The 22,734-nt window shown below is 44.4% G+C and overlaps 1 protein-coding gene across 18 annotated transcripts in view; it reads left to right on the top strand.

Moving 5' to 3' along the window:
* The first annotated feature begins 1,890 nt into the window (after positions 1-1,890).
* BIN1 (bridging integrator 1) overlaps positions 1,891-22,734 on the top strand; it is an 87,333-nt gene continuing 66,489 nt past the window's right edge. For 8 of the 18 annotated variants that reach the window (XM_085228859.1, XM_085228867.1, XM_085228869.1 and 5 more), the window contains exon 1: positions 1,892-2,082. In XM_085228859.1, coding sequence (XP_085084985.1) covers positions 1,999-2,082 — 84 coding nt within the window. In that variant the 5' untranslated portion in view covers positions 1,892-1,998. Of the gene's footprint in view, positions 2,083-14,611; positions 14,706-22,734 lie in introns of all 18 variants that reach the window. The other 10 variants (XM_085228860.1, XM_085228870.1, XM_085228864.1 and 7 more) reach the window with 4 other exon arrangements.

The raw sequence follows: 22,734 nt of genomic DNA on the forward strand, positions 1-22,734 counted from the left end.
ATCTGCTATTTTATATTTGATGTGGCAAATACTTAACCACACGTACATCATTCTCTTTTAAAATTTTGGTTGGAGAGGAAGAGTTCTGAGAGAAATAAGAGACAAAGAAAATCTCATTGTGTTTCCAGATGATACGTGGTTATGGATGGGGCTCTGGGCAGCCTCACCTGATGGGTGGGAGCACTGCCCATGACAGGGAGTTGAAACTGGATGATCTTTAAGGTCCCTTCCAACTTCAGCCATTCTGTGGTATGATTGAGTGGCATCCTTCTAACATAACTGAGGTACAGCATGGATTTAAGCAAGTTTCTGAATTATGGTTTTTTTTTTTTTTTTTTTTTTTTTTTTTTTAAGCCATTGACATAAGAGGCATGAAATGCAGAGACACTATATCATGAAGCCTCACAAGGAGATGTTGGTGGGTTCTCTACTTGCAGTTTCTAGGGGCCCTGGGAAAATAGTTGTTTTTATTTCAAATTCTGAATGAGCAGAAATAGTACTAAAGCGGATACGGGAAACAATAAGTAAAATATAAGTTGAAAAATCTGGCTTGGTTCTCTCAAGTAATCACTGTCAATGTTTTTCTCTTGCTTCAGGTTGCAACAGTGAGTACTACACTATTCCCTGTGTGCATGAAATTCTGGAGGTAGCTGTTTTCATCTGGCAAAATAAAGACTGTGAAATCATTTCAAAACACAGGTCAGTTTTACTACCGTCTTTCTATTAAATTAAGTGTAAGAGATGCACATCTCCATCTTAAAGGCAAATGCAAATTCCTTCAATATCTGAATTGTCTCTCCAGTGTTGTTTTGGCTGATGTGCTGGGTGCTGCGTTCGTATAGCAGATGCCAACTCACAAGCAGTAAGACCAGTGTACAGAAGCAGCTAGGAAGGAGCCTGACCAAGCCCCAATGTAAAGAACTGGAGGAAACGTTGGGGCTAAGTATTAGGATTCCCGTTTTTCAGGAAGCAGAACTTTGTCCTGTGTTGTAAAGGAGCAGTTTGACAAAATGTATTTGCACAGCGGATGAGAGAGCAAGATGGAGGCCTAGCTGGGTGAAGGCTGCAGTGTGTGCTGTGCAGTCAGGAGTGCAGGGCAGGGGTCAAGGGCAGATAGGAGGCAGGCTATGACAGTGCTAAAATACTGGTCACAGCTACAGAACAATACCAAGCAGGCTAAGGTGCTGAGAATTCCGGGGAAGTTATGTGAGCAAAGTGCTGTGCAGCCCCAGTTGGTTTCTTCTAGTAGGTGTGCAGCATCTTCTGCGATGGTGCTTGACATCAATGTTACTCCCTGATGGGAGCAATGAACCACCCTGTGCAGCTATGCTGAATCTAAATTACTGTGCACCAGTGAAAATAGTGGAGATGGGCATAAGCTGCTAGTACAGCGCATCCAGACTTCCATGCAAACCAATCAGCCATCCCAGTGTTCCTGTGAACACTCTGGTCAGTTGATTTTTTTTTTCCGCTTTTCAAAGAGATGAGAGCTAGGTGAGGCATTTACCTGTATGCCACAGTGGGCAGCTAAAAGTATGGAATGAAATCTACTGACATGTCAGCTCGCTTGTTAATCAGGGCCTTGATTCATTACCATCCCCATCCCCAAGAATGTAAATTTCTCACTTTAGGTCCAGGAATAATTCGAAAAGTATTGATGCAGTGTTACAAATTTTATATGTATGATCAATTAGTGGTACAAATCTCTTAAAGCGGGAGGAAAGACAGCACCCAGATCACACCATCATCTATCTAAGATCACTTGCTACCGCGCAGCCCTCTGCAATGGTACTATTAAGGAAGGCTTCCTGCAGGCAGTGCCACTGCTGCCCCCTCCCGGGGCGGCGCGGCCCCTTTAAGGCGGCGCGGCGCTCTGTCCCTTTAAAAGGCGGCGCCGTGGGGCGGGCGGCGGCGGCCGGGGCCATTGTCTCCCGCCGGGTTTTCCCCCCCTTCCCGCCGGCCCGGCTCTCGCAGCCGCTCGTTAAAAGAGCAGGCAAGATGGCCGAGCTGGGCAGCAAGGGGGTGACGGCCGGCAAGATCGCCAGCAACGTCCAGAAGAAGCTCACCCGGGCGCAGGAGAAGGTGAGGGAGCGGGGGTGGGGATGCGCGGAGCCAGGCTGCCGTCGCTCGCGGCCCGGGCTGAGCACCGACGGGAGGCGATGCGGGAGCTGACGGAGGAGAGGCAGAGCCGGCTGCGCGCTTAGCGAGCGCCGCTGCGTTCTGTGGCGTTGCGAACGAAACGTCGGAGGCACCGAGCGAAGGGGACGGGCGCCGCTTCCCGATCGTCTCCCGGAGGCTCGGTGCGGCCGCTCGCCCTTCAGCGCAGCCCTCGGAGCGGCTGCAGCCGAAGCGGCGGATCGCTGCGGTGAGGGGAGGACGGCTCTGTGCTCCCGGTGCCGGCGGCACGCGATCCCCGGGGCCGTGCGGCTTCGCGCAGGGCCGCGGCTCGGCTGCTCCGTCAGCCGCTGTCAGTCCACCGCCGCGGGGTGACATTGACTGAATAAGGACGGGTGCGCGTCCGAGGGCGGAGGGTGAGCGGATCAGAGCTCCGCTCGTGTTCCCTGCGGTTATCTTTAGCACCGGATTTAATCCTGGAGGTCTGGGGGTGGGTGCTCGCTGGCCTCGGCCCCGACGGTGTTACAAAACGCCGCGGGGTCACAGCGGAGCCCGGAGCCGTCGGGCCTAACGTTGTCGCTGCCCCGGGCTCGTTGGCCGGGACCGGCAGCCTGGGCGCTGCGGAGCACGCGTGCGGATGGCCGCGCGGGGCAGCCGGCTGCAGCTCCTGCTTCCCTCCCTGCGCTCCGCTGAGCGCGGCTTTCCCTGCGGCTTTCCCTGCTGCAGCTCCTGGCGCCGACAGCAGACCTGCCCCGAGCTCCTCGCGGATGCCGTGTTCCTTCCCTGCTAGCCACCAGGTGGCAACCATATTTTGAGCTAATCTTAAGGTGGGTGCTGCAGGCTGAGCTCCTGGCCTGCTGACGGAGTGCTTACTGGTGCAGCTTGAGCCAAGTGTGGCTGCCGGGCCCTTCCCTGCTCCTAACGTGCAGGTTCCTTCCCCAGAGGAAGAGCGGTCCCCAAGTGCTCCCACCAGGACGTGTAGCTCTTTCCCTTGCTTGTTCCCCAACAGTGACGTGGGATATAGGAATGACAGTAAGAATCAAGAGCATAGCTGCGTCTTGTAGGGAATTTGCACGATCTGAAATCAGTTTTTTATTGCTTTACACAAAAAATGGACAGCTAATTTCCCTTCGAGGAGGAAAGGAAAGCAAAACATAAAGAACTTAATAAGCAAACACAATTTCCAGGCCCTTTAGCTGCTATTATCATAGTACCAGCAGTGCAACTTCTCTCTCCTGACTCTCAGAAAGAATAAAAGGCATTGATCGCTTACTTTGTCCCCTTCATGCTGCTGTCACTTTGCTTGTAACAGTTCCTCTTTTGTGGAGTTTCACCTTTGTCTTGAAGGGGCAGAGTGTCACTGAGCAAGCACATGGATGTAGATTTCTAGCTTGTGAGGAAAGCTACTGCTGAATGGGAGAGAAGGCAATAGTGGTTATAGCACGATACCGGTGTTACTATTATGTCATTTCCTTTTAAAGTAGGCATACTGTTTAACAAGAAGGGTAAACCATATGTCTAGAGATGAGGACCAGGTTTTAAAGCAAAAACAAAAAAGTAGAAGCCTGCATAGGTGTAGCTGAGTGCCCAACAATCCAAGTGCTTAAAATTTTTTTGGATTTTTTGATGGAAGCTGAAAGAGATTGAACTTTCCTTTTTGAGGCAAGTACAAATTGAGGCTTAAACAAGTTGACAGCGTTCCTTTTACGTATCCTCTTTCAACTTCAATTTAGGATAAAAATGGTTCCCTTCAGAGGGATGTCTCCCTCCCAGCTTGAGCCCAAAGGCTTTGACTTCAGCAATTTCCTTCATGGTGAATTTAAGCCTTGTGTTAAGCAAAGAATGATGTCTTTTTGTTCAACTCAGAATTCACACTGGAACACTGTACACATCCTTTTTTCCCTTCTGAGATGGCTATTATGTAAAGTATGTAAGATATTCCTTCAGAAGTACTGTTTACTTTGAGCCTTTCAGCAAAACTATTGGCTATTTTTGGAAGGCACTTTCTCAATTCAGCAGGAAATATGGGGCAGAATGGTTGACTGTGCTGTTTGCAAATGGCCTGTGCACCCTATTAATCCCTCTTCTCTATTCAAGAGTAGCCTCAAGTATAATGCTTAGCAATAGTCTTCCTGTTGTCCCATGAAACATGAAGGAAGTTGATGTCTCTGAAAGGAACCCATCTAGCAGAAAGGACCCATGCAACTATTGCAAACATATCATCCTTTTCAGCAGTTGGGAGATTTAGACTGTAAGCTGCACTTTATCATCCTGCAGTTTGCTGAAGCAGACCTGATCTTTGAGCTCAGAACCTTTTGTAGGTTCTCAGCATTTTTAAAATGGGGTAAAATTGTAACCCATTCATTGTCGTGGTATTTGGGGAGAGGCTCATGTTTGCATGCTCTTTAAACTCTGCCATTGAGCATTTGACAATAAAGGTTTGAAAATTGTTGCTTTATGTCTGGAATCTCAGAATTTGTTCCCATGTCATCATTTTTATCTTCTATTTTGGAAATTTTCAAAATCTTTCACACTCACACAGTTCTCATTTGGTTTGAAGAGTCTCCCATTTTTGAATGTATGAATCTACATACATGTGAATATTTCTGCTTTAAGCAAAATAAAGCAGCACCTTGGTGCTACAGGGCAGCTCTGGTGTGAGGAACCTCCTCTGGGAGATACAAGGACTGGGCTGAGCTCATAGAGTGGGGTTTTGTTCCTTGTCGGAGGCCTCATCCCAGGGATTCGGAGTGGAAAGAGAGGATCGGCTGTGGGACTGGGGGATGTGAATTGCCTGGAGATTAACAGGCACTTCTCATGGGACAAACTATGAACTTGGTGTTGGAAAGGGAATTCTCTTCAGGAGCTTTTTTTTTTTTTTTTTTTTTTTTTTTCCTGCGTGTGTGTGGAGTAGAAAGGAATGAGCTTCCATTTTCCTTTCTAGACATTGACTGGGAGCTGCTGTGATTAGAGTAGAGGTCTCTTGCTCTTTTCATTTGGACCAAATGGAAGATCTGAATCTAGATTTCTGTGGAGTGTGCTTCAGTGCAAAAGAGCATTTCTGTGCCACTAAACCAGAGGTTTCACTAAAGCATTTGCGGCCCAGCATTGAAAAGTAACCAAGGACGTTGGCCTTGAAAAGGAATGCAGAGGAGTACTTTTGGCACTGCTTTTTGGCTGTGGCCTGGTTTCCCAATTCTTTTTTTTTTTTTTTCCAATTAATTTATGTCATGTAACAATCCTTTCTGGGCTCTGCCCGTGCTGCTTCTGTGCTACACAGTTTGCTGAAGGCATGGCTTGCATTTTGAGCTTGTTCTGATAAGACTTTTTTTTTTTTTTTTTTGAAGCTGCCAGTAGCTATAGCATGGCAGGTGAGAACACCTGGAGTGAAATCTCAGCTGTTTTGAAGCACGTGGGAATCTGTTCTACAGAACAGCAACCAAGAACCTTAAGCCAAATTTAAATGCAGATGTCTTCAGGATTCAGCTGTCAAATGGGCTGTCTGATCTGTGGAACCTCTGCACATAGGGAAGCAGGCTTCAAGCAAAAAAACAGTAGATGGAAAAAGCTCTCTTGCTGAGAAAGAACCATCGCAGTCACCTGTCTAGGAGGAGGGAAAATCCATATTGATTATTTTTTCCCTTAGGATCTTTGTTCAAAGCTTTTATGGTTTTCACTTGGCTTTGAGTGGGGTTAGGATGGTTTGGCAGCTGTCAGCCTTGTGGTACTAGAGAAATACAAAGAGTGATAAAGCCTGACAAGCTACAGTTGTTCTTTTGCTGATCTGACATAAAACTTTTTATATTTTTTTTTCCTGGAGAACTCCCTAGGAAAGCACTTCATACTTTCTCAAGAAGATAAGGCTTATGTGACAGATAGAATCTCATAGGTACTTTGTGTCCAGGTGTTGCTGGAAAACAGGCAATGGAGAGAACGGGAGAGCTGAATTAATGCCCTAATCTGCAGATGGTTCCAGTATGAGCTCAGACTGTATTGCTGGATATCGGGTAATCTGCATGGGGCAGAGAGGAGGTGTAACAGGACACCATGTTTACTTGCCAGTGAAACCATCATTGCCCTGCTGAAGGTACCCCTCTGCCTGTTGTGTTGGCAACAGATTTCTTTTAAGCAGAATCTCAAGGATGGATGAATTTTCTGATCAGAAAAGACTGAGGCCTATCTCTGGTTGTTTTATCTTGCCTGTGAGTTCTAGTCTCACAGCCAGTCCTTTTCATGCAGTTCTTATGAGATCATGTTATTGAAGTAGCTGTAAGATCTCTTTTCGATGAAGGGTTTTGGTGAGGCTCTGGGCAGGGTATAATTAGTGTTGCAGAACTCATTGGTTGGGTTGGTGCTATCAAACTAATGTCTGTCTTGTCCATTCATCATACACGCTGGTTTTTCCAGACACCAGTGCTTTTTGCAATATCATAACTTTGGGAGGAAGATACTAAAAAGTAATGGGTGGTTTCTTTAGTTCCTGACCCTTTGGACTGAGTGACAAGATCCTGTTGTTTGTAACCAAATGTGTTGTAAAACCCCAGTTCTACAAACTTTTTGCATAACAAGATGGTATCTTTGGTTTACACGTATTAGAGTGGCTATTTTTTCTCTGTGGCAGTGGTGATAGGACACCTGAGCTGCACACTGTGTGAATTCTGCAGCTTCTCAAGGATCAGCTTGCAGCCTTGGCTTCTACCTGTGTTACACACCATTTGCCAAAGCGTAACAGGCTTCTTAGATGGGCTAGCAAAGCCAACGTGTACAGAGCAGCTTCTGCTTTAAATATGGGTAAAGCTTCCTAAGGCAGCTGCAGGCAGGTGGAGTAGAGTGAAGCATTGAGGTCCAGTTTGACGTCAGCCTCCACTTATGATTTCTCTTGAGGGACTGTTTGCTTTTCTTTGACACCTGTGAGATTGAGTATGTGAGCACCAGCAAACCCGTGCTGCTCTGGTATTTGTGCTGAGCTACTGCTGGAAGGGGCCAACCCTCAGATAAGGGATTGGAAAAGAGAAGAATGTCGTTTACATGGCACTGTAGTTAAAATCTGTTTAAAATATGGCTTTAGTTAATTATTTGTCAAGACAGAAGTGAGAAACCTTTGCAGGAATGCTTGCACAATCAGCCATGGTGCAAGGGATAGTCAGTCTCAGGTGGGTGCAAGTAGCTGATCTAGGTTCAGGTGTCACGTGCTACATCTGCTGGCTTTGCTGCCTCTGCAGCTGCTTAACCTTCATCAAGCTGGCAGGTACCGCAGGATAGGCCCAGTCCCTCATTCCTAGAATAAGAAAATAGAGTTTTTAATAGAAAACAGGATCAGTGGGTCTTTCTTGATTTAGGTTAGTTTTATTATGCCAACTTAATTACATTGTTTGTTTCTTAGCTGCCACATTGTTTGTTTCTTAGCTGCTACTCAGAAAGTAAATCTCTTTTAATTTGTACTTCTGTGCTCTGAAGGAACAGTTGTGGTAAATGCAGATAGAAGCAGTGCAAGGTGAACAAGTTTCGCAGTTGCTTAATTTGTTTGTTTTTTTTTCCCCTCTGAGTTTCTCCTTGACTGTTGGGAGCCCTCAGGAGGGTTTGGGACACTGGTTGTAACAGGGAAGATTTGGAAGCTGGAGCTCAGAGTGTTGCACAGACCTAGACAGCTCTATGAAGCAGCTGTGGCACTCTTGATGAACTGAGGATCAGATCGTGTTTGCACACACATCTGGAAGTGCATGTGCATGACGCAATTTTTTTTTCTGTACAGGGGTAAACCTGCTCAGACCTGGGGCTGGTGGTTTAAAGCCTTTATTGAAGTAAGCATTTCTAGAGAGGCAGAGTAGTTGAGACTATGTTTAGGAGATTCATGAGAGCCAGACAGTGCTGTTTCTTTCAGTCTCTTTGCTCAGAAGAAAAGAGAAGTCTGGGTGGCAGTTTCTTAATATAGGCTGCCGGATAGCATGGAGGGTGCAAACTTTACCAATAAGGAGGAAAGGAGGAAACTAGTGATTAACAGTAGCTAATCCTGCTGTAAAAGCCATGGGCTGCCTTTAATCTCTTGATGATACTTAGATACCACAGCCTGAAGCACTGGCCTCTGCAGAGGTTTGATGTGCAGACTCAGAAAGCTGGTAACCTGTTCTGGAGTGATTTTATTTTCTGCCAGTTCTTCACCAATCATGGATTGTTTTTTTTTTGAATTATTTTTTTTAAATTATTTTTTAATTTTTTAAGTAGGTTTAGAGCTTTTTTGTTAAAATTGCATGAGAACTGTGCTAGTTACTCAGCTCCTCTAAGTTGTCTTGTCAGGTGTTGAAACAAACATTTTTCACTGTGCTTTTCGTAACACTGCTTTGAAACTGGATTAGGCAGAACAGCAATACTTGCTTGCCAGCAGAAAGGGAAAGGGAGCTTCAGCCCTACAGTAACTAATGCGTATGAAAACAGCTAAAATGTTTGTGTTTTTGACTTCATGTTGCTTGGCTTGATTGCACCTTTGATAAAGCCAGAAACAGTAACAGTTGACTTAACCAACTCAGAGCTGAATGTCAAGGTATTTGCCAAATGAGTGATTACATCCCATTGGATTCATTTGGAATGCTGCCAGTGATGGATGTGCACATATGCATAATATATAAGGTATAAAGAAATATGGAGATGTAGAGCTCTGAACCTTTTTTCTTTAATAGAACTGCTGATCCTGTAGCTCTCTGCTACTCTTGTAAGTAATGTGGCACATTCCTGTAAATGAGAGTAAGTCTTGCAACAGTACCGGCTCTGGGTGTAAAAGGACTAGATTTTTTTCCATTCCTCTTTCCTCAGCTATTATGTGGAGGAAAAACAGGGGAAGCATTAGATTTAAAAAACATGTAGGGAATTATTTTTGTTTAATTTGAATGTTAAGCTCATGAGTTTTGAATTTTCAGGCAATAGGGCAATGTCTGAAGGAGGTCCTTTCATCCCAATCCATCTTTGGGTGGAACAAACACTGATTCCAACATGGCACCGGAAAGGGGAGCGAGCTGTTGTGGCAGGGGACAGTGTGTCTCAAGGATTATTTTGGAAACACACTTTGAGAGGGATGCCAAGCTTAGAGACAGAAACAATGCTCAGGAAAAGTTTGTTTGTTCAGATATAGAAATACACTTGGGTTCTGCGTGGAAACACAGAGTTCCCCAGTGTAGAACTGAATCACTGACTTGTGTGTATTGAACTGTCTTCTCTTCTGGACTGATTTTTCTTCTTCATTGGCTTAGACTGGGTATCATTGCAGAAGACCAAGCTTAGCTGTGCCTTACTAAGCTTCAGCCACTGAGTGAGCATACTCATGCTGATAATGTTTCCCTCACTGTGACATACAGCCATTGTGATTGTTTGTTAGCACCAGTGGTGTGATTGTATTAGATGTTACTGGAAAAGGACATTTGCTATCCTGCAGCAATTCCAATACAAATATCAGACAGGCTCTGTTGAGACACTGTTTTATTTCAGTAGAATTCCAAGTTCCAGTGTGCTGAAAAGGCTTCTTAGATAATTTCTGCAGAGGTTCAGTGAGGATGATTTTATAGGCAAGGGCACAAGGCTATTTTCGAACCCTGGAAAACTCATTAAAATACATTGAAGCTTCAGAAATTGAAAAGAGAGATTGACTTTCTTAGGAGAGGAGGAGCAGCTGAATGTGCAGGGTCTGAGAGGGGAGAATTAGAAGTGTGACCATGGTAGGAAGGGCAAGGTCAAAGACAGTCAAGGGTGATGTGATGTGTCAACTGTGCATCCTGCACTGCTGTGCTGCATCCGGACTCCTCACAGTCTAGGGTTTGTCTGGGCATTAGAGGCAATTGCTGGACTGGAACTTTTTGCCAAGCTGGAGGCTTTTACTCTGTGTTCCCTGATCCTCAGTGAACATACATAATTCAGGGAAGAAGTGAGTGTTGTCAGGGCTGGATGCCATTACGATGTGGCTGTCGGTATCAGTAGCAGAGAAGAGCTGTGTTGCTCTGCTGGATAAAGACTCCTTAGAGTCAGGCTGCATTTAACTATGGTGTCTTCTAAGCAACCTGTCCCACATCTCCAGCTTGGACTTGTATTTTTGAGGAGTCTCTTTCAGAAGAGCATTGTGATAATTTTCCTCTTCAAAGACAGCCTGGCCCAGGTTCTTGATAAGTACGTTGTCACAGAAGCCAGTGGGTTTACACCCATTCACAGAGGGGAACGTTGCCCTTCAAGCCAAGTTCTCTTATTTGCTGTTACTCGTCCTTCAACTATTGTGAAGCAGAGGCAGTCCTCTCAAATGGAAAAAAAGAAAAACAACAAAACTGCTCACAAGCTGGTTCCTTCAGACATTTTGCAGTCAGAGGATCAGGTTTTTTTCCACTAGTAGAGGACCTTTGACTTGCTTGAGAAGGACCAACAAGTGATGATCTGCGTTGTTCTGTATCTCTCAACTTTGCTGAGACAAGCCACACTCAGTAACCCAACTTCTCCATGGAGGAAAGTGTTCCTAAACCTTTCTCCCCTGTCTGATCCTTTGCTGCTGTCTCCCTCTTCAATCACGCAGTCCTAACAGATGAAGTCTGTGTCTTTTCCCTTTTCACAGTTGTGCGTGTTACATGGTCCACATCTGTCTTGCATTTGAGAAACTTCAATCCTTGTCCACCAAGACAGTCACAAGCCCTTAAAGGAGCTCTCCTAAGGACTCTGCATCTCCTGTATCTTCTTTTTGCTCATGACTCTGCCTTATAAGAGTTCCTCTGCACTGCTCTCCTCCAGCACACACCTGCTCCTTTATCTCTCTCTTCAGCTCAGCATGGCCCCAGATGCCTTTTGTGTGTTGTCCTGATTTGGTTACTTCATTTTGCATCAGTGCCTGCATAAAAATAAAAATACTTCTTGCAAATGTATCAGTGTTTAAAATGAGTGTTGCAGGGGAGGAGGTGGAGGACATGAGAAGGGGGATTTATGCAAACAGAACTATTTATGTTATGTGTTCCTCTTACTAGTGTTACTGTCAGCTATAGATAGGGTTTAATTAAGCGATGTTAAATGCCTACCCAAGTAATAGACATTGATGTTGCTCGAGTCCTGCTGCCTGGAATGTCACATTGATGCCAGATGAATTAAGAGATGCCATTTGGCCTTATTAGCTACTCAGCTTCAGTGTAGCTACTGCCCAGCCCAGTACTTATCTGCTTTTTTTGGTCCCTGATTTGATATCTGCAAAGGCTGAGGCAGACAGAAGCTGGGGTGGAAAATTACCTGCTTTCTTGGAGTCTGTTTGAAGTTACCTGCTTTTTTATTTCCAGGGTAATGATAGATACACCTTCTCTCTGACTTCTGCTTTGGTAAAAACCTTGAACTCTGGGAAATTCATTGTTTTACCTGCCTGGTTCGAAAAAGAGCAAGCCAAGTGGGGGGAAAAAGATAGCCACAAAGTTGTAGTTTTGGCATACAAATGCATATGACTAAGGTGGCTTGTACAAATACATCTCAAACATCTGTGTGCGGTGGCCAATTGCTTGTTCTGTTATGAATTAAGAGGTGCCTAGGTGCAGGTCCTATACCTCAGACTCAACGAACCAAAGCTGAGTGGTTGAGAAGAGGTTACATGTCTTCCAGCAAGGCTGTGGATTTTCAGCATCTCTCAAATCAGCCCAAAAGATGTCAAGGTTGAAGTGTTTGTGATCTGAAAGCAGTTGCTTGAACTCTTAAAATTCTTTGTCTCCCGCGCCTTTTGAGATAGTTGCCTGCTTCCAGTTCTGGATTTGTTCTGTTGAAAGAAGTCACCACTTCCAAATGGTTGTCCTTCAGTCCGGTGTTTTCTCTACTTACGTTCTGCTGGAACAATCCCTGTGCATCTCTATCTGCTAAATTGGCTCTTGGCTTTCTCAGATCAACAATTTGAACTGACCTAGCTAATCCGACTGGGCTGCAATTTCAATCTCTTATAACACAGCTACCACAAACATGAGTCATCTCCAGCTGCTACTTCCCCTTTCTGTCTGTGTACTGCTGCCTTGTTACCTTTGATGAGTTGGGCTCGTTTATTTTTCTTTCAAGCTTACCTTTGCAAATAGGTGCACTTGATAGTAAGTTCTGAACAGGGAGACTGGCAGTCAGCAAAAAGCATGGGGATGGGAAATAGACCAGCAATGGTCTGCCACTGAAGCAGAGTTAGAAGGAGGATTAAGCCCTGTTTTGACCTGATGTATGGTGAACCGGCAAAACTGACGAGGCAGAACCATAGGGTGGTAGGGCGGTGATGGAACTGGGGGAGTAACCTCTTTACCAGCTCAGTTCTATTACATCTGTAGGTAGCACGTGGCACTTCAGTTTTACATTCTTCTTTGCATCCTGACTCTCTGAAGCTTCCATCTGAAGGATGTAAAGTAGATGAGGAAAAAATGGAAACTGAAATTTAAATGATGCTTTCTAGTTTGTTTTTATTACTGGAAACTTCGTTGGTTGAAAATAATAGGACATCTCCAGGTTCTCCTTAAAAATCAATAGCTAGTGATGAATAAGGAGGTAGGAGATGACAATATTTGTGCTTTATTTTTAATTGCTAAAATCTATCAAAGAAAAATATAAAAGTGCAATGTTTTCCCAATAACTTCTTGTAAAGCAAGGCTCGTGCATTTTTTTTTAGACGGGGAAAATGTGCCTAATAAAACTGAGTCATACATGGAAGGGAAATGATGTATCGATCACCTGTATGGGAGTAGGTTTATCGATAGCTCTGAGAAGGAAAGAAGCAATTATTGTTTCCCTTTGTATAGTGTTGGTTACATTAAAGAATGATCCTTCACCCTTTGATTTATGGTAAGGTAAATGCTTGGTACATGAGTTGTAGCTATTGCACAGAACTGACATAATGGGATGTCATTAACAGATGAGAGAGATTCAGAGGTAAGATAACAAGGCTAAATCTTAGCTAATGTAGTAGGGGCCTTTATAAGGAACCTGGGCTTGGAAGTGTTTGAGTGGTTTAGGAATAGATGCTGAGCTGGCTGCAATTATGAGAGCATAGCACAGTGGCCTGCAGAGGCTGAGCTATCCCACCACGTCAGTGAGAAGAGAAATGGTTTTCTTCCATACTGTCACATATGTGTCATATCACAATACAGCACACACTCCTGCTGTATTGTGATTTAACTTTGATGTGAATGATGCAAGAAGTAAAAATGCAAAAAACTGTGGGTAGAGGAGAAAGGAGAAACAATCTGAAATGTTGAAAAGAGCCAAGGTGCTAGGAATTTTTTCTTAAAGAACTTTGTTATCTTTGGGATTTGCATCAGTGAAGTGTGCACACTGGGGACCCGGATTCAAGATCTAACTCTTTGGTAAATGCCCTCCATGGGAGAGGAGCCTGGGATTACCTATGCATAAGATAACCTCTGCATAACTGATTTGCTGTGTGCAGAGGTGGTGGGAGATAAAACTTGCACAGTGTCCGGAGAATTGATTATTTATTTGTGCTTCTGTAAACAAACTGTAGAATTGCCTTGAGGAAAATAGCTCTTGCATCCTAGAGATGTATTGTGTTTTTTTCCTATCAGAATGGCTTTTTTTTCATGTGGTAAATAGTCCCTCTAAGGGTTGATAGTAGAAACAGAGAAGGTGGGTTAATTTTGTCTTGCAACAACAAATGCAGATTTTTAAGTTATTCTTCACGGATACTCAAATTTCAGTTTAAACTGACCAACTAATACTGATGTATTTCCACACCTGACTCTTTTGTGTGTTTTAATGTGGTTTTGCAGCAGAGTCACTTGCATCATTCTCATATTATTGTGAGAGCAGCTTCACATGAATTTCTACTTCATGTTGGTCACTGGGGAAGTCACTTGAGGGTTTTTTGTCTGTAGTTAAGATACTACATCCGTAGTGTCAGCTACCTTAACGGATAAGGCTGTCTCATCACCTTCTGCTTTATTTCACTTCTCCTGTAAAGTGTGGCAAAAGTTGTTACGCTCAGATGAAATTATCTCATCTTTATCTTTCATTGCTGGACGCCTAGCTGTACTTAAGTAAACCTCACAGCTCTGCACAAAGTAAACTGACTGGGATTTCATGCACTTGAAGGGAATTGAGGAGTGAGCGTACAGATAAATGAAATTTAGCAGATTTTGGTTTAAAAGAGAGAGGAAAATGATGCTTCAGTTTTTTTGCCATCTTTATCTTAAGAGCGTCTTTCCTTTTCCACTGGTTCATGTTGCAGCAGCATGGTTTCTCCTGCTATGGATGCCAAAGTCTTTTTCTCCAAAGCCTCTTTTTTTGGCTTCTGCTCAGAGATGAGCATTATTCACCCACTCCTTACTCTTCAGAACTGCAGTCTTTTGTGTTGGTTAAAAGTTGTCTTCTCTTTATGTATCCTAGACTATCAGCTTTGACATCTGCAGTGCAGTATGGGCGCCAATGACGTATGAGAAACTTGCCAGGAAAGGAGGGAAAAATTATGCTGCTAGATCTCAGGCTGATTTTTTTTTTTTTTTTTTTTTTTTTTTTCACACAGGCTGAATGATCCACTCCAAATTACTCTTAAATTTGGTGAGGAGATTCACAGAGTAGCTGGAGGAGGGGAGGGAGTGCATCATTGAAGGACTGCAGTAAGTTGGCGTATCCAGCCAGGTATTTGGCAGGGAACTCTTCCAGACAAAGTGCCCTTTCTGCTGTGCTCTGGGCCTTTTCTTGGGATATGACTCTATAAACAAAGTATTTGGAAGCTCTGGAGGATAATATTCTCAACTATGTTACCTGTAGGGTCACCATGCTTGCAGCCAGAGAGACTTTGCCCCACTGTATGTTTAAAGAGCATTACACTGCTTAGCAAGGTGCGTGGATTAATGGCAGTTGATGGATAGCTGAGGTGAATTTGGGCAGGCAGACTTGTTATGCAGAGCAGTGCGGCCTGCTCATGGAAAAAATAAGCAAAGACACTGGGCTGGTGGGAATGACCTGCTTGAGGAGCTCAAGGAGGTTTCTCACGTGGAAAGCTTGTCATTACATTTTCATAAATGAGTGGTGGTGGTGTTTGAGGTACTGTGGGAAACAGTTTTGGAATAGAATGTGGATAAGTAAAAGGTCCCTCCATACCTTGATTGCTAGATCTGAATCACTCTAGCCATGTGTTTTTAGCTTCACTCCTCTCCCAAGCTGTCCTACACCATGGGATGTTGGGATCACATATGATAGCAGTTGTTTCCAGCTCCCTTGGCTTGGAAGGAGTACAGAAGTCTCCATACCTCTGAGCTGTGGGTAGAGTTGTTATGGGAATTGGCGCCTCAGAAGAGGTAATGTGACAGAGGGAGATGAAGGAATGGCCTTGCTGTAAGAAATGTAGATAGCTACCGGATGAGAACATAGCAATGTGTTGGGAGTTACACAGACTGTGATGAAGAACAAGATGGACTTGTCCTACTGGTTGCGGGAGAGTAACTGAAAGTACAGAAGGAACAGATAAGAAATTTTAAATAACTGAGAAAAATCCAGTTGTATTAGGGATAACAAGGTAAAGGAGAGAGAGCAAAGGCTAGAATGGGGCTTCCAGAGAGGAAATAAGGTTTTCTGCGGTGGAAGTGACAGTAGTGCCAGTGCTTGTGTCAGAATGCTGCTTTAGAAGAGCAGGAAAGAAAGGAACTGCCAAAAGAATCCCAGGAGAGTGGTGGGCTGCCTTGTCTTTGGGGCTGGAGCGTGTGTTTGTTTGCAGGGCCTGAGACCCTGCACAGACTCTTAAGATGACCCCCATGTTGGCAGGGCCGGAGTGTGCAGTGCTGTATGTGTCTGTCCTTGTGGCCTTGGGACACAAATACACATGCTGCCTGGTCTAGGGAAATAAAAGTAGGACAGGAAGGTTTCCTGGGTGACTTAAAGTTCACCATCACGAATGGGGCTGTGAATGAAAACGAGGATGTGGGGAGCTGTGCATGGGGGCTGGAAGAGTGGCAGGCTTGGGAATGAACTACTGGTAGAGAGCCTGCAGAAGCCGCCTGCCAGCCCTGCTGATGGGCAGCCTGAGGCCCAGGGACAGCTGGTGGCCATGCTGGGAGGGGCAGCCTCAGCATGTTCTTCTGGCCCAGCGGGTGGCACAGCTCTGCCCTCAGTCATGCTGTAGGCACGGAAGGTTATCAGAAGCATTGATAGATATTTTTAGGCAGAATGAGGAGGGATGGAGGTTGAAAGGGCCAGGAAAACTTAGTGCTTCTTGTATTTTCAGCTCCATGCTGCTAAGGAAGTGAAAGTCCTCATCAATAAACTATTACTTTCTTGTTTCATGAAATGAAGAACAGAGTTAAGCATTTTTTTTCTCCTTATCAGAAGAAGCACGTACTTGGTTTTGGAGGTGAATTTGTCACGCTCAGTACCTGCTACTTCCACAGTTTCATTCTCTGTTCTCCTTTGGGCTGTTACTGGGTCTGTGGCATGTCATCTTCATGTCAACCTCAGCTCCCTTGCATGCTCTAAAATGAAAGATTTTTTTAAAGGCATGTTAGACAAGAAAACAAACAAACAAACCCACAAAAAAAGAACTCTTCCTGTTCTGGAAGAGTGTATCATTAAATTCCTTTGTTTTGTTATTGTAGGGCTGCTTACAGAGGTAGACTGGGAGCACTGGTATGTAAGCCTGTTCTGTTTCTTCCCCCTTCTGAGGTAAAGTCTTCTCTGTAGTGAAACATCAGGGGAAGATACAGGAAAGGCAGACTTGAGGTCTGGAAGTAATATGGGCTCTTGTGCTTTACCTGAGTGCTCACCTGTAAAAAGTCTGTGGATTACAAGATTAAAAAATGGGACAGGTTGTATGCGGTGAGACATTCCTCCTTCATTTTCTGACACCATAGCAACCTTCTGATTGTACTTCTAATCAGAGGGCATTGTCTCCAGTGATAATGTTTGCTCTTCTCCTAACCCTGTGAATGTGTACCAGCCTTGATTGATTTAGAATGTGTTATTCCAAAACTGTGGCCAGGATAAGCAGGGTTGTTAACAAGTGGCTGGAAATTTCAGGAAGATGTATGGAAACAATCTATTTTCATGGTGACAGACTGAGAGATGGAAATTCAAGTGTAATGCTTTCTGTTGCTTACACTGTCTGGCTCTACTCCTGCTTTACTAAAAATCCCTTGATCTGCTTTCTGTTTGTTGCTGTCATTCTCTCTAGTGATTCTTCTAGTTGTCAGTCAGGGATGGTTGGATTGATTTTTACCTTTTTGTTAATTTTTTTTTTTTAAAGTGCCAGTCAGGAAATCCTCTGCTGAATTTGGCTGTAATACTCTGGGAGAGTCTTGCAGGGAAAGAGGAGGAAATGAGATCAGTCAGGTCCCCTGTCCTTTGGTTTGTCAGTTTGCTGGACTGATGTAACTGGGTTCTTTGGGTTTTATCTCTAATTCTTGTAGCCATATGAGAAAGGTTAAAAAAAAAAAAAAAAAAAAAAAAAAAAAAAAAAAAAAAAAAAAGAGGTTCATAGGAGTTACCTGTCTTAGTGTATCTTGGGACCAGTACCTACTCATCCTGTAAGCTTTAATCCTGTCTCTGCCAAGCAGTAAGTTTCACTGTGAGAATTACTATATAGGAATGCCTTTGAACCCTTTAGATTGGCTTTTGCTGCACAGCTGGTGTCCTTGCTTTTTGTTAGGAAAAGACCCTGTGTGGCTGAGATTCAGCCTGTGCAAAGTTGCCTTGAGGTTAGCAAAGTATGCTATGTTTTTTGTTCTGCCATCACCCAGCTCGTGGAACTTGGGAGGCTGAAAGAGTCAGAACACAGTCAACATCTTTGCTTCCTCCAGCAATAGCTGGGCTTGACTGTGTGTCAGAAATCTTATCTTGCAAATGTGTACCGATAACACAACAGTTTCAACAATAGTAAGGAACAATGTTTAGGAGCTGTGAAATCACTCACTTGATTTTTATCATGCTTCCTCAAGCACTGTGTGAAAACACAAACCCTATTATGATAGAAAGGCAAGGTTATGATACAGAAAGGCATTGTGAGCTGTACAAACCCAAACTGTCTGTGACACAGGCAGTTTTTCAGTGCCCCTTTTCCTGATTTTAAGGAGGACTGTGTCAGTTTCTCCATTCCTTCTGTAATAATGGTTAATGTACTGACCTATATGTAACTTAGGTTTACTCCTTACTGCTGTTGCATAGCCACAGTCAAATTATTTGTTCTCAGGTGGTCTCGTTCTGATATCTGCAAAGGGAAAGGGTAAAGAGGAAGTGATTCTGTGTTGGAGTGGAAGAATCCTTGAATATGTGTGTGCTGCCTAGTGCAGCAAGCCATCATATGTTGAGTACTCTCCTCCTGGCAGCATTGTTACAATGCAGATAAGGCTGTCCTGCTCTCTGTAGCAGGAATTCATTATGCCTGTGTTGTTTGTGGTAGTGAAAACTGGCAGAAACAGACTGCCTGCCTTCAGGCAGCATCTTTGGTTTGTTTTGTGCTGGCAGTGCACTGGGGCAGTACCAATGTTTTGTGTGATGCGTTGTTTCTTCTGATGTGGAGGGAAGTTGTGCTCATTTTGGAGGAAGGCATCTTTATACTTCACTTAAACTTGTGGGTGCATGTGTACGTGGAAAAGTAGCTACAGCTGCACATGGATTGTGTTGTGGGGTACTGGTGGTCAGCTCTGAAGCTGCATATATTTCTTTCCCTTCATCTGCGTGGCAAAGCACCTGAGTTCCTGCTAACGTCAGCTACACACCATGGAGGTTCCTCCTTTCAATCGCTTCCTTCTTTTCCCACACTGTAACTTCCAGCCATTGCTGGACATGGTAGGAAGCCAAGTGCCTCAAGCCTGGATGCCCTTCTCAGGCAGCTAGCGAGGAGAGCTTTCCCCAGTGAGATCCAGGGGATCCCATAGAACCTGCTTATGTTGCTGAGGCCCCGGCTCTCTATTGTTATAGTGCTTCTGCTTTGGGAGTTTTCCTTCTCTGAGAAAAACTGAGCTGTTGGAGGTGACAGCTACTTTTTGGATTTTCCTTTCTCTCATTCTAGACATGGAATAGGCAAACATAGGCAACCATACCTTTTCAAGCTAACACTTGCTTCTCAGCATTCATGTTGTTCCACTGTAGTGTTTTTAGTAGCTGTTTTAAGTCCGTCTTGCTATACTTTTTTTCTCTTCCCAGCATTTTTAAGCTTAGCCTGTGGCAGTTCTGCAACCAGGCCAGAATCCAAATAAGGCTGTCTCTCTGATCCGAGCTTGCATTTAATAACAGGCCTCTGGTTGTTAGTGAGGAAATAACATATCAAGCTGCATTGGCTCTTCTCTCATCCAGAACTTTAATTAGAGACACTGGGGCAGTGTACAGTAGTCTCTGTGCACTGGAGTGGTTGTATGAAATTAGGGACCTTGGGTACTTAGGTGTCTCAGCTGATATCACCTTTTAAGCAATGAGTTTATAATGCCTGGGAAGCCTCTGGATTCTGCATTTCTCTCAAATATCTTCTTCCTGGCAGGATTTTAGGCTTTCTGGTGGATGATCCAAACAGGGTTGTCTGTCCTGAAGTTGCACAATTATTTGTTTTAACTAGAGCTGCTAGATGTAAGCTAAACACAAATAAGTGCTTTGGAGTTTTGACATTACAGATTTATCTCTATAATTTTGGGTCATAGTATCTGTATTTTAGAACAGGAGATCCCCGTGTTGTTTTCTTTCCTTCATTTGGACCTCACTGAAACATTGAGGTGTTATAGAAAGTGCAAAAGCTGTGGTTTGGAAAAAAACTCTTGGTATGTGAAACCAGAATTTTCAGTAAATAAGCTTGTTCCTAAAACACTTAACGATTGAGTGAGGTTTACCTGAGAGTGTGGCTAGCTGATTTATTTCCATCTCCTTTGCATAAATGAGTGTGGGTTTTTGTTGTTGGTAGTGGCTTTTTGAATAACCTAAATGCGAAGATCAAAATTCATCAGCATGTGTTTGAACAGAAAAAGATTTGGCTGTGGTTCTTTCTCATCTCTAAAGAGAGTGAATTTTCAGTTCTGTACAAATATAAGTTTGGCAAGTCTAAAGTCTTGATATTTTCCAGGGCCTCTGTGAATAGAAACGGGACACGTGTTCAGTCAGTCCAGGCACTGCATCTAGCCAGTTAGATCCTCCCTCACAGTTTGTGTGCTTAGCGAAAGCAATGGCCCGATGCTTTGTGAGAAAGTGTGAGTAGGCACTGCTCTGAGAAAGTCACTTCCACTCCTTGTTAGCCAGACTGGGAAATGAGAGACAACTGGTTTCTTCTGAGCCTGGTCCGTATTGCTATTTTTAATTAAGGTTTCTTTCTCAATCCTGTTCAATGCCTGGCTGTTTAAATGCTTGGGTTAGAACAAGGGAAGACAGTGGTATGTAGAGGCAGAAAAGAGTGGGAAATACGATTGTTTCAGTGGCTCTGTTGGGAAAGCTCTAAGTGTTCCTGAAACTGAGGCCACTGCTAAGGCTCCTCCATGGCCTCCTTCATGCTCTGTAATTCTCTAAGCCCAAGCTAAACTTCCTTTTATCCACCAAGCAGGATTGTTCTGTTCTGGAAATGAGGGTTGAAAAAATGCTCTACCCGTCTCTGCTGGAGGATGTACTGCTAAAGAGAGTCCTGGTGTTTCTTACAGGAAACTTGTAACCAGCAGCCTTCTCTCCAGGAGTGGTTAGGTAGCAAGTTTTGAATGCTTGATGTGTACGAACTCTCTACAGAAGATGTTTCTACTAGGTTTCCTAGCAAGTTCCTGAAGGTTTCTGGGATGGTGACCTTCTTCAGAGTCCACATCCCTCAACATGCGGTGCCTAGGAGCTGGGAGCAGCACAGCTTATTCTTTCCTGCCCAAATCCTGTTTCTGAGTGCTGCTGGAATGGGTCCCTGTTGACAGTAGCATGACTGTGATGGAAACCACCTGTAGACAAAGGCTGCTTGTGCTGAGAGCTGCAGCCCAATGCGGATGTGCTTCTCCACACTTGCCTGGTTCTGGGGTGTCACGCAGGGATAGCGCTGCCCCCTGGGATGTTTGTTTCTCAGCTCAAGGCTCCCATCTCAACTGGGAGGGATTCTGATTGTCCACTTCTGGGAGAGGGAAAAGGAATGAGCAGTGAGCACTTGGGATGTTGGGAGGTTTGCAGAGGAGGAGACTAAATATTGTATTAATGTGACCTTCTATTGCCGAGTGCAGATAGCGAGCCAATGGACTTTGTTCCTCATTCTCTTCTGTCTTCATTGTTAAAGTGCTTTGTGCAGCTGAATCTCTTTTGTTTTGTTGTTGTTTGTTTTTTTTTTCCTTCTCCTAAAACCTGCTTTTGTTCAAGCAGTCCTAGCATTTAATACTTTCAAAGCTCTTCAGGCTGCACAGCACTAATACCAAAGTGCAATGGTTGCTGGGGTGAAGAGGCTGAGGAGCAGCTTGGGAGCAGGGGCACAAGCTGAGGAACACCCCCAGGTACAAAGTGTTCATCCTGCTCAATTTTCTGCTCTGCCTGGTGATGGGAGCCCCCTGGTTCCTCTCCGTGCTTGGCTGTGGTCACAGGGCTATTTGAGGAGGGGGAAGTGAGAGCTGTGGTCAGGATAGGGTGCAGTGGGGAGGTTTTATTCTCTGGCTGATGAGGAAGGGAAGTGGCAGAGCATGACTCTTGCCAACAAAATATCAAAAGCTTACATTCAACCTGTGAAAGACCATCTCACACACCAAGCAGATACTCAGCATCATCCACTGTGATTGAGGAACCAGACAGCTTTTGAGAGTAGCCTCAGTGCCTACACCCCTTCTCACAGGCAATAATAGAAGTATGCAGAGATGGCACTTGCCTCATGGGGGATGAAGGCACGGAGCAGTGTGCACACGTAGCACTCATTTTTTCTGAGCTACTGGTGTGGATAACAGCAGCCATGGAACACTTGATGGTTGCTGTCATTATTCATATCCATTAAAATCATGCCAAGCCAAAATTAGTGTGTAGGAGCTGCCCAGGAGGCTGATGTGATTGTGCTGGGAAGACATCTGCGTAGGCTAGCACGTGTCCTGCTGACACTGCGTGCTGAGCAGGGAGGTGCTTCCCTGCCTGCTTGCTGCCGCGACACGTGTGTTACTGAGTGTGGGCTTAATGCCTGGGGCAGGGCATCACTGGAAGCATGACCTAGGATGTGCTGTGTTCAGACAGCTGGCCTGCAATAGCTCTGTGGTTGAGAATTGGGTAAAGAAGCTTGCTTTCCATGGTTCTACATGGGTCTTGAAGTCTGCAGACCACATGCTGAAAATCACATAATATTATCTGATGTTTATTGCCAGATCTGTAATTTCAGCCTGTGATCTTTTGGCCTTGCTGCTTGGTTAGATATCCCCTCTGTGTTTGCTGCACTTGGAGATTCTAAGTAAGTAACAGCGTGTCAGGCTGGGCATCATCACGTTGGTGGCTTCTGCATCGTTTGCAGCACCTGGCTACTCATGCAGGAGGACCTGAAGGACATGCTTTTCTTTCCATTGCTGCTTTCACTTCCAATTTTTTTCCCCTGCAAGTTGTCTTCCCTCTTTTCTCATAAATTCAGCACTCTTAGTTCAGGCTAAAAAAAAAAAAAAGAAAAAAAAAAAAAAAAAGAGAGAGCAATAGAAGTGTCAGGTTTGGTGTCCTGCCATCAGCAGAAAGTTTTGAGATATGTCCAGCTCCCAT

Source organism: Meleagris gallopavo, chromosome 7, assembly GCF_905368555.1.
Source record: "Meleagris gallopavo chromosome 7, MGAL_WU_HG_1.1, whole genome shotgun sequence".
In the NCBI taxonomy this organism is placed as follows: Eukaryota; Metazoa; Chordata; class Aves; order Galliformes; family Phasianidae; genus Meleagris; species Meleagris gallopavo.